Source organism: Branchiostoma floridae, chromosome 8, assembly GCF_000003815.2.
Source record: "Branchiostoma floridae strain S238N-H82 chromosome 8, Bfl_VNyyK, whole genome shotgun sequence".
Classification (NCBI taxonomy): Eukaryota; Metazoa; Chordata; class Leptocardii; order Amphioxiformes; family Branchiostomatidae; genus Branchiostoma; species Branchiostoma floridae.
Window position 1 is genome coordinate 21397638 of NC_049986.1, and position 12533 is coordinate 21410170.

At 41.7% G+C, this 12533-nt stretch overlaps 1 protein-coding gene and 1 long non-coding RNA gene across 2 annotated transcripts; both read left to right on the forward strand.

Moving 5' to 3' along the window:
• The first annotated feature begins 6440 nt into the window (after window positions 1-6440).
• On the forward strand, window positions 6441-8522 carry LOC118421073. The gene is made up of 4 exons (XR_004831803.1): window positions 6441-6663; window positions 6999-7202; window positions 7659-7838; window positions 8349-8522. It is a non-coding gene; the product is annotated as an uncharacterized LOC118421073 (long non-coding RNA).
• Window positions 8523-8789: 267 nt separating this feature from the next.
• LOC118421922 (E-selectin-like) lies at window positions 8790-11960 on the forward strand. Its single transcript, XM_035829425.1, has 4 exons — window positions 8790-8801; window positions 10058-10235; window positions 10553-10726; window positions 11224-11960. Exons 1-4 carry the CDS (start codon window positions 8790-8792, stop codon window positions 11472-11474), a joined length of 615 nt encoding a protein of 204 aa, XP_035685318.1. The 3' UTR covers window positions 11475-11960.
• Window positions 11961-12533: the final 573 nt, after the last annotated feature.

Here is a 12533-nt window from a genome sequence, read left to right on the forward strand (position 1 = left end):
GGCGTTCCAAAATCATATCCAGTTGTTTCAGTAACTACTTTTTGGCGTTCCAAAATCATATCCAGTTGTTTCAGTAACTACTTTTTGGCGTTCCAAAATCATATCCAGTTGTTTCAGTAACTAATTTTTGGCGTTCCAAAATCATATCCAGTTGTTTCAGTAACTACTTTTTGGCGTTCCAAAATCATATCCAGTTGCTTGAGTAACTGCTTTTTGGCTTACATATAGTTTGTTATCTCAATTTCCACCACCAAGGTCTAAAATACTTCACGAGTTTATTTGACGATTGTACGAAAATGTACGGACTTACTTGTTTTACTCGGTAATAAAGTGGGCTGCGGGACAACTGTGTTTGTCTGAATGCGTTGTTGGTATGTAATAACGAGGAAGTAGGAAATTCTTGTGATCAATTTTATTATGCTATAAGACTAGATTTTACCTAGCCCGACATCCTATTTCTAATCTGAGACTTTTAAGACAAGGGTAAGCAAACATTCTGTCTTCAGAATCGAGTACTGTGACCAAAAACGCACGAGTCATGAGCCTTGTTTTGTGAAGAACTTATAGTAAATAAAAAAATGTATACTTGTCAAGTCTCTTTCGTCCTCATCCCAGATGTTTATGGGGAGGACAGAAGATGCTTGGCATGCTACAATAGATAACAAAGAAGTATACATCAACCACTGGTCAACAAAGCTACCTAACGTTAGGTCACCTTTATCCGCGGGGTAACCTATTTCCGTAGTATTTAAAAGCTGGGTTTGTAGAGATATGACGTCGACGGACAGTGTTTTCAAGCTGCAGTATCTTTTTACAAATTGTAATTTGAAACCGCCGTTCGTCGACTTCATATCACTTAATACCCTATTCTTAAATACAACGAATATAAGTCACCCTGTGGATAAAGGTGAACTAGAGTTACTTCCCTACAAACTCATTGATGAGTTTGAATTCTACTTAAGAAAACTTGTGTATCGTCGAGGAAAAAGTACTTTCACGACAACATGATTTTCAAACCCACTCAGTCGACGGACTTTATAAATTAATCAGATGCAACCTATGCTTAAGTATTAATTAGGCCAAAGAGGTTAAAGTTTCCTCTCAACCTCGTTGCAGGGGCTGAGTTCAGTATACACAGTGCTACTGGGTCATGCAATTAACAGGATTCTATTGTATCTCTTCATCTGTTGGCTCAGTGCCTGCCAAGGACGATGTAACAAAGATCAAGCTACCCGTCTCCTTGTACTACCTGTACAGGTGAAAACGTGAGGTCGTCGTCATAACGACAGCATAATTATGGATCGACTGACTTCATGAAGTAGAAAAACCACCGAGACCAGACCGTACCATTGACTATATCTGTCAATAACAGGTGAACTTACAAAAGCGCTTCTGAATCCCAGGAGGCGGCTTCTTAATGTTTGTAATTTCTACTTGGTTGTTGGACATTCCCCTAAAATATCGGCAAGTAGTAAAGGGAAATTGGGGCTAGGAGGAAAATTTGAATCTGACCATAACAGGTACCGGTGAACTTACAAAAACGTTTCTGAATCCCTGAGGCCACGAAAATTAATTTTCTTGGTTGTTGGACATTTCCCTAAAAGATCGGCAAGTAGTAAAGAGAAATTGGGGCTGGGAGGAAAATTTGAATCTGACTACACTCACTCCCCGATGCTATGTATATCAACTTGGCTTTTCCCTCAAACTCCAACCACATGTTGAGTTTGCAGTTCTTCTCTTAAACCCGAGAATCAACAAATTGTCGTGGCAATTTACAAGGCGAAAATATTAGATACTGTCAATTACTGTCAAAGGACATGGTTTTGATCTCTTACTAGTAACCACATATCTGCATGTTTTTGTGTAGTATTATAATTATAGATAAAGTTGTTCAAATTGTCATAATAAAGTACAAAACAGAGGGTTAGAAATACTATCTTTTTCGCAACATAAAACTATAGATATTATGTAACAATCCGCCCATCTAGACGTATTTGCAGTAGGTCTCATCTGCAGAGACACTTTTCAAGCTGTTCTTATAGTCTTCATGAAAACAAATTTTCCATGCTGTTAGGGAAGCTGTCCACCGTCATCTGGCTTTCCTTTATATTCCATTCTTCCAGTCTAAAATGGTGACAGCTCGATAAAGCTAAGGGCACAACCCGCCGTACGTGCAATTTGTCCGTACATTTTTTGTGGAGGCCACGTCCGCCACGTATTTCTTAGGTTGGACACAGCGAAAAAAATTACAAAATAGAAAGCCCGATAAAAACGACTAAAAAAACGTTGAAAAAACAGCCAAAGCCTAACCTCTGCTTGGAGAGTACGTTTTGGCACGTAGACAACACGTATTTGCACGTGCGGCGGGTTGTGCCCTTAGCTTAACTGGTACTGCCAGTGTCAATGACCGAATCTTCTTATCAATAGTCTTCTGTGTGACCTTCACATTGCACAAGTTTGCTTTTGGACTGTTCCATTTCGAGCCGTATTGTTTTTGTTTTATTCCATGAACACATTTCTTCCCTGTCCGACATGTTAGTCTAAAATATCCGTTTTTGGTATTCCTAAAGTGCACCCTACTATATTTTCCCGCGTCGAAGCCAGTCACCGGGCACCTTGAGGCCCTTCACTATAGAAATCCCCATAGGCCGTTCAGGCCAGATACCTTAATCCAAATTACGCCCTACCTGTCTGAACTTCAAAAGAGTGACATTTCACATGACGCACACGTACACCGATGTTTCTACAGAACAAACCCTCTTTTCAAATTGGTCAATCTTCCAGATCTAGAGTGTCAAAAGATTGAACCCCGGCCCTGCTCTCATTTCTGGCGAACTGAGGAACATTTAGGCAGGCGAAAGCCCTGGCACCACTCTCCCAACACCATTGAGCACGTACTTGGCTCCACCTTCAACAACATGAAGTAGGTTATATCTTGTTCTTATTCTCGCTCAGTCTTTGGACTACGTGGGAAAATTCCGAATGTGTTTCTAAAAATCGGCATGACGCAGCAGGCTTCGACCTTAAAAGGCGGCGCTTGCTTTTGAACCCCCAGGATTTCACCGTTTTCTGGTGGACCTGTTTGTTTTCAGTATGTTTCGTGTTGCAGAAGACATAAGGTTACAGTTGTTTTTTCTGCAGTGTTCAGAGTCTCCTAGTGAATACGTGTTTGTTTGTTTGTTTGTTTGTTTGGTTGGTTGGTTGGTTGTTTGAACCTTTGTTTATTCATGAAAGCTCTAATCGGCCTGCAGACCGCTTTTCATTGAGGTCATGAGGGAAGAGGTGGCGGTGATTTGTGAAAACAAGACACTTTTGTAGCATATATTCGATGAGATACACTGGTCATAGACCTTATGCATTACCTACTGAATAAGTATTGAGGACGTTGGAAAGGCTAAAAGCTGTCCAATGCCGTTATGTAATATTAAAACCTTTGGATTCTTTAGCATTGTGACACGGTTCGTTCACGGTTCGTTTTACCCCGGAGAGGGGACTAAAATGCCTATTGATACAGCATGACATGTTGTGCTGCCCCTACGGCTGATTAAAAGGCTATGGGACGAATGAATGACGAATGAACGGTTCGTTCGCTCTACACTCTAAACCCTTCGCCGTGTCTGCGTGGCTTGGGCGTCAGTAGAGCGATAGAACTATCTTCGGATCCTGTAGGGACAGAAGTTAAGGTTGAAATCTATAGGTCGACTTTGCTCATACTTTGCAACATTGTTCTGTTCCATGTGTAGACCACGTTCTGTTCTATGTGTAGATCAAGATCGTACCGTATCAGGAACAGACAGGATATACTGTAAATGCATTTAAGTTCGCGGAGATTTAATTTCGCGGTAGTGGGAAAATGGACTTTTCGCGGTAGTTTTAATTTCGCGGTAGCAGCATGCATTGTAGTCTCTTACTGCCTTGGAAAAATGTTCGCGGTGAAGTGGTCACCGCGAAAACCGCGAACATTAATCCACCGCGAACATTTCTGCATTTACAGTACTTGACCTGTAGAAAACAGCATAAGCGATTATTCACCACCCAGTTCAGTTCACCTGTCAAGTTGCCCTTTCCACCTGACGGCGCTCTCACTGCGCTCTCTCTGCGACCTAAAATTTGACGTACCCCTCAACGAATTGTATAGAAAAGAAACAAATCTTTTTACACTTTCTGTGTTTCGTTGTCTTCTCATTCACACGTTTACGTTTTGTAGGGTATACCCTGCGTGAAAGCAAAGGTTACATATATCCTATTTAGGTCGCAGTGAGAGCGCAGCGCGATCGCCGTCTAGTGGAAAGGAGTTGGTATCATAAAACACTGTTGAGACCTATTGCGCTCGCTGTGCGCTCTGTTGGCGCTCACGGCGCTCGCTGCGCGCTCTATTGGCGCTCTCTCTCTGCGCTCATCGTTGGATCGCCGTCCACGACGCTCTCACGGCGACTGTTTTGAGCAGGTTCAAAACAGTCACGGAGGTAATGGCCACCATGGCGACCATTGCGCTCCCATCGCGCATTCCCTCGGCGACCTTGGCGATCCCACCGCGCGCTCACGCGCTCTTCCAAATTTGAGGTCGCAGAGAGAGCGGCGTGAGAGCACCGAACCAGTGGAAAAGGGGTATAACACAAGAGGTTTTCACCAAGACACGTTTCCGCGCTGTCAGCGTAGCTCGATTTTTTTTATAATTCCGTGTGTAGATCATGGAAAAGGGCAAAACGTACGCTATCAGTACCAGACAGTACTTTGCCTGCAGAAAATAGCATAAGCGATTACTTTCCAGTTTTCCAGTTCAGTTCAGCTGTCAAGTTGGGTTTGTAAACAAGAGGTCTTTACCGAGACACCTTTCCATGCTGTCAGTGTAGCTCTGTCTACCTAGTCTTCCTTCAAATTTATTGAGTGGGTATATTTTCCCTGTCCGATAATAAAGTAATAAAAACAGTTCCTTGACCGCGCCGTTAGGTCTAAGACAATCTTCATCGTCGGTCGACGTTATCGTAGGGTTATACCGCCCCTTACGGGGTGACATACCCTTTCGCTGGTTGATTACAAGGCGGGGATGCGCCAAGACATTTGCACGCGATGTTATCTCCTGACCAATTTGAGTTTTTTTTGGGGGGGGGGGGGAATGTTTTTTGTGGATTTTGGTCGCATATCTTGGAAACATCAGTCCTGTGCAAAGTTAGATGTAGTAACTACAAAATGCGAACTGAGAACGTTGGAAATGTTTAGAGCTGCCCATTGCCGTCATGAGATGTTGGAACACGGTGATTCCTTTCGCACAGTTGTTGTTGAATGGGTCGAATACTTTTTGGGTGTTGTGGCTTTGATCCCAGTAGGTCGCGATCGCTACAGTGAATACAGCTTAAATCTTCCTATTCATTTTCTTATGCATGAGCTGGCACGGTAACGAGTTTGTTTTTTTGGACTGTACCATCTCTTGCCGAACTCGGTCTGTATTTTGGCCTACGGAGAACAGAATTTGCGATTACCTTTTCCACTACAGAATACAGGTCACAGGACGGAAGACCTGGCGCATCCCCGTCTTGTAATTAGCTGTCGAAAGGGTAACACCGCGTAATAGGGCCTTCACACGGAAACCGACTTAGCAGGAATCAAGCAGAAGCAGCCGGAATGAAGTATTTGCAAAATTCGCGCCACATTCGGGGCCATTCCGATTGGGAATTCCAAATGAACCTTATATCCCCTTCACACGAGAAGGAATGAGCCAAAATGCCGTCAGAATGAAAATTCTTTTCTATTCCTGGGAATTCGTAGTGCATTCTAGATATTCTCACTGCATTCCAGATATTCTTTTGGCCACATTCGGGTAGGATCCGAAATGACTTGCCGTTTCGGTTCTCCATCGAATGAGATAAGAATGTTTTAGATAATGTTGGAATGCCGTAGAATGCAGTTAGAATATTTAGAATCCACTTAGAGTCCACTTCGAATGCCAGTGGATATTTGTCCACTTCGAATGCACCTCGACAGTTTTTAACATGTCAAAAACTTGTCGGGCTAGCCAAAAGAACGGGCACAAATAGCTGGAATGCAGTGAGAATTTCTGGAACACACTACGAATTGTCAGGAATTGGCAGAAATAGAAAAGAATTTTCATTCTGACGGCATTCCGGCTGATTCTTGCTCTCGCATGAAGAGGGCTTAAGGGGCGGTATAACCCCGTCGTGTGCGAACACGTCGACCGATGATGATGATGATGATGACAGGTCACATGCCAAATGAGTTATATCCCCATTCCGGCGCTCTCACGGCGCTCTTGCTGCGTTGGCAAATTTGCCTCATCAACGTGAAACCTGCTTAAGTGGAATATCAAAAACTCAAATGTTAGCATCTTTTTATGCGCTACCAAAGACTAGAAAGATTACTCAACGAATTTTAATGATAAAGAAAGAATCTTGCAACGTTTTGTGTGTTTTGCTGTTTTAGAAATCATGTATACGTTTACGTCTTACATAACTTTCAAAGTACAGTCGAACTTGTCTAAGAAGACCAACTCGGCGACCTAGTTCAAAAATACGATTTTGATAGCTATAGGTTGGGTTTTCAATCTAAATGGCGATAGTTCTTTCTGTTTCAGGATCATCATTTGCCTCCTGTTCTATGTCACCCTTGTGCTGTATGTGGTAACCGTCGGCGGAAGGAAAGTTACCAGTAAGTCTTGGAAATTGTTGTATTTGAACAGGAGAATATGACACCTACTAGTACTTGTGCAAGTTAACTAGTTTGGTGTGATGTGTATGTGGGTATGAAGTATATACTGTCCGGCTACTAAAAATGATACAGATACAGAATGTGGCAACATTGTGAAAGATTGCTCCATGCCCTCTTGGAGTGTTGTGTTCCACAATTTTTGATTTTCTGTCTGCTCATGTCTGTCCGTCCGTTCATCCAGCCGAAAAGCCACGTCGAGAGTTCTATGCGTCTCTCTTTTTCTTCCGCGAGAGAAAGTAGTCCGAGAGTACTAACGAAAGGCATATACCTTGCAGAAAAGTGCAAGCCTTTGGCGTTTCCAAACACGACAAGGGAGTGCGACCAGTCCCCAAATGCCGAAGGCCGCTACCCCAAAGGGACCGTCTGCACATTTGACTGCGTGGAGGGGTGTGTGAAGGATAAGGGAAGCAGAAGGAGGGAATGCAAGGTCAAGGGAAGGACAAAATGGTGGATCGGAGGCCAAGGACTTAAGTGTCTTTGTGAGTCATGATAACATTAGAATAGTATAAGGTAGGACACAAGTCATTTTTCAGTGGCTCTGGAGATCTTTATTGAGTCTTTGACGTACAAATACAAGATGAAAGACAGACAAAAGTGCGCAAGGTAAGACATATTAAAAAAAGAACAATCGTGTGCGTCGGACTGCTGAAATACAAACTTTTAAAATTCGTTACACGTATTGCACAAGAAGATGGTAAAACTAATGCATTGCACTAATTGAATATTGCACTATTTCATGTAACGTTACAACTATAATTACCAGTTGCTTGAGAAGAGTCCAAGGGGTTTTTCCCACCCAAATAGATTTCTTGCACAATATATAACATATGAAGTGCATCTAAGTAGTACCATACCTACCGATTCTAATTTATTTCAGGACATCATAACATTTTTTCTAGGCCTTATCAACCATGGCATTGTCCATTTACTCACAGGTAACCCATGTGACAGTGCACCCAGCCATCCCGAAGGTGCCACCATTGACTGTGCTTCAGACCAGGCCTCCTACCCAGCCGGGCATGTTTGTAACATCACCTGCCCTGTCGGTTCGTCAGGGGATACGAGGAAAGTCTGTACGAACGGCCACTGGACTGGAGAGGATCTAGTGTGTGAAGGTACCTATTTTGTGTTTTTGTTCTTTACGCCAGGTAGAAGTTACTCAAGCAACTGGACATGATTTTCGAAACGGTCAGACCTTTCAGGTAGAATCCTTTATCTTTCGTCAGTGTCACTGATGAAAGATAGTGTGTGTGTTTTACACCTCAGAGGTTTAACGCAAAAGTTCTCTAATACCCTTGTCACATTATCCACGATCTTCGGGCGTATCAATGGAAGATGGGCCATATCTACAATCGACAAAGGGTTGCGCGTACGTATTTTTCACCTGAAAACCGTCTCTGTTACATATCACGTACATCATTGTACCTTGTACAATTGTTGTGCAATAAAGTCATTATTATAAGCGAGGCTCGGGCGATTGTCGCAGAACCGTCGTCCGATCGATTTTCGTCAAATGTAACAGGGGTATAACGGCGTCCAGGTTCAACTGCATCTTAATATACAGAACAGTAGTGCAAGGTCTAGCAGACGTTGCTTAACAACCGTGAGTTTTTCCGCACACTCAGACAACCCATGTGACAGTCCACCGAGCCACCCCGAAGGTGCCACCAGTGACTGTGGTCATGACCAGCCCCCCTACCCAGCCGGGCATGTGTGTAACCTCACCTGCCCTGTCGGTACATCAGGGGATGCGAGGAAGGTCTGTGAGAGAGGCCAATGGAATGGAGAGGACCTAGTGTGTGAAGGTACCTATTTTTGTGTTTTTGTTTCTTGTTTACGCCAAGAAGCAGTTACTCAAGGCTCAATCAACTGGATATGATTTACTCAAGCAATTACTCAAGCACTGTGTCACTGACGAAAAATAGTAACCTACGTGAAACGTACGTACCTGAAACGTCTACCCCTTTCCGAAATCATATGAAGTTGCTTGAGTAATTGAGATTTGGCGTATCTTATTACCTGGATGTCTAATCTTCATCTATTTTTTTGTTGTTGTTTTATTTGCGATGCAAAGAAAGGTTTTACGCTTTGCGATTTTTGCATTGTAAGCACCAAAAGACAAACACAGAGCGGAATACAGCCATTTAATTCACGTACCTTAAAATAAACATTAGTAGGAATTAGAGTCGATTCCGAGTCACCGAGAGGGTTTTGAAATAATATTTGTAATAAGTTTGAACTATTTCCTGATAAAAGCTCCTTGACTATTCTAAGCAAAAGAATATTTCAGTCACTGAAGTTCTAAATTGTTCAAACAATTGAAAATGAAAGTTTGAACATGTTTGAACCTGTCTATATATGTTGGAAACATTGGAAAATTAATGGTACAAATATCTCTTTATTTAGAACAATTTAGAAGCATCTATGTGTTTTTGTTATTGTTGGAACATGTGATCATATGTTCCAACAATTTGCGTCATTTTTTTCCTCCATAAAAACTTTTATTACCCCAATAAACAAAGCTGCTAAGATGGTCCTTTTGTTTGGGTATTGTATTTTTAGATTTTCTCTAGTAGACACTAGTGGCTCTTTTGTGAAAAGCTGTCAGACAGACACAATTTCCTGCACTTGGCAGGGATGTGTGAATTGCCCTCTTCCCAGCCCACTGACCCAGTTTCATCATTTTGTTTCACTGTTCGAACATATGATCACATGTGATCACAAATGATGAATCTATGTTGGAACAGTTTAGAAACTAACAGAAATAATGGATTTGATGTTAGAAATGTTTCTAACATGTATGAACACTATAGAAAATATCTAGAACATCACACAGATATTATAAATAGTTCTAAACAGTTACTTATCACATTTAGAATGTTATAAAGATTTTCAAAATGTTCGAACAAAAGGCAAGAAAGACCCTCTTGGTAATGTGGAATCGACTCTAACACCCATTGGATCATCAACGGGTGCCCTGCCAGGATTTCTGTGTAAACACATTTCATGCCCAGGACTAATTTTTTTTAACGTTTAATATGTATGTTTAGTTGTTGCCCTTTATACGATACTTTCATACGATTCGAATACCGTATTCGGACGTTGAAACTGCTTGTTGCTACTTGTTACATTTGTTCGAGGACATCAACTTTTCTCAGCTTGCGGCGTATTTCGCTTTAAATTGTCTGTTTTACACCTGAAAAGTTTAACGCAAAAGTTCTCTAACGTCATCTAGGGGCAACTAGATCTTAATATACAGAACTTTTCTTTAGTATAATGCCGAATTGCAAGCAGACGTTGCCTAACAACTAGAGACACTTCCATTTACTCAGAGAACCCATGTGACAGTCCACCGAGCCATCCCGAAGGTTCCACCGGTGACTGTGGTCCAGACCAGCCCCCCTACCCAGCCGGGCACGTGTGTAACATCACCTGCCCTGTCAATACATCAGGGGATGCAAGGAAAGTCTGTGAGAACGGCCAATGGAGTGGAGAGGACCTAGAGTGCGAAGGTACCTCATTAAATGTGTGTTTTATCACCTACGTTTTGATAATGTCTTACAGTAATGAATTGGGACGAGGACACGTTTGGGATTGTGTTCTCGCCGCAAAAGCGCCACCTAAATTAGCTACATCTAGCGGCGAGAAGCAGAACTCCAGTCAGAAACTCTGAGGAAGGTGTCTGATAGACACCGAAACGTAAGCAAGTAAGTTTAATTTTGGTTGTGTACAAGAATTCTCCTATATCCAGTAATGATTCTAAAAAGGCCATCAGAAAGTAACGACTGACTAGAACATTAGTCTACTACTGTGTAATGCCATTTTCTAGCATTGCCAGCTGCAGAGGATTATGATGATCCGCCAGCCCCACCCGTTGACGCCCCCTTGGAACATGAGGAAGTATGTGAAGACCAATGCGAAGACGGGTCCACCGAAAATGGCGGCGACGATATGCTGGAGTGCAATCATGGAGTCTGGGACGGGTGCGACCTGATCTGTACAAGTGCGTACCTTACGCTTGTTTTCATGCCTCCGTTTAAAATACTTTTATCACCTCTTAAATGCAACGTATGCGGTGCCTGATTCGATCGGAATCTTATTTGCATAATTAATGAGGACATTTTCTAAACCCGGTCTGTTTCATTATAGGACTATTTCAACATGTGACATTTGTAAGGAAGAAACAAATGAACATTACACAAATAATGACCTTATTTGCATAGTTAATTAGAAAATGCTATAATCCCATTATGATGGAAAATGCTATTATAACCTTCTTAAGATTGGCCTAACATTTGAGTAGAGGATATGATCAACTAATAAGATGCATGCGAATGAGGGCTGGCATTATTTGCATAACAAATGACAAGCACACATTATACACCAGCTGTAAATGTTAAAATCATTGGCAAAGGTATGAGGCCGTGGACCTCTAGCTCTAGACTGAATGTCTTAAACTTTTAACTATGATTTAGGCCTGCCTTTTTATATCATTGCCAGAGGACAGTAATGATCCACAAGCCATAGACTGTGAGGTTCTAGACGGATGTGACGCCCCCATTGAACAAGTGGAAGTATGTAACTACCAATGCGAAGAAGGGTCCACCGAAAATGGCGGCGACGACATGCAGAACTGCAACGATGGAGCCTGGGACGGGTGCGAACTCATCTGTAAAAGTGCGAACCTTACCGTACCTTATATTCCTTCCAGTCGTGACTCCATACCCATTTATGTACACATATACATGTGAAATTACCTCGGGAAGCTTGTCCAGCGTCAACCGGAATCATCCTTTTTAGTATAATAGTGAAGGCAAATCTGCCCAAACTGTCCTTTACAACCACGTAAGCATTGAGATGAATATACGGCAAATATTCAGGATCCTAGTAACCTCTATGACTTCTGCTAGCTTCACTATTACAGATCACTACATTAAAGCAGCTGTAAAGGGAAACTTTAAAGTCCAGAAACAAAAATAAACGTGTTACCTATGGAGATCTGTACTCTTATTCAACATGTGCTATTTCAGCACCCAACATTAACAATGATTGGAAGTGAGTCAGGACAAGTAACGATTGACCAACCCGAGTATGATTAGAATAGACAGCAATCATAATCCTCTGTATAGCTTCATTTTGTGATTGCCACAGAACGTTAATTTCTTAAGATCTTTATAAATGTGCTTTGTATGTTGTTTAACTAGAATGCCTTTTCTTAGTTTAACATACAAAGCTCATTTTTAAGGCTGATGTCAATTATGTACTGAAGGCCAAGACTACATGTTATCTGCAAATTCAGTATTTAAGAATCATTTGATCTATATCTAAATTTAGTACTGTTACTTACTGCTTGTGTGATGTGGCAAAGGCAATTATTTTACTTTCTTGGATTTTGGAAAATCATATCCAGCTGCTTGAGGAACTGCTTTTTGGCGTTCCAAAATCATATTCAGTTGCTTGAATATTTGCTTTTTGGCGTATATATATAGTTTGTTAGCATAATTTCCACCACCAAGGTCTAAAATACTGTACTAGTTTATTTGACGATTGTCCGAAAATGTATGGACGGGCTGATTTTACAAATAAAGCGGGCTGCGGGACATCGTTTTGTGTCTGGATGTTCTTTGGGTATGTATTTACAAGTAATAACTGACAAACATGATACACTGACTAGCTCTCTCAGTTAACATATCACCAGACACAAACTATTTTATTCAGTTACTGTTACTCACTCATTCAGCCCTGAAAGGTATTGAAAGAGTCTACATAATCTGCCCCAAATCTGCTTAGAAATAATTCATTCTAACCAT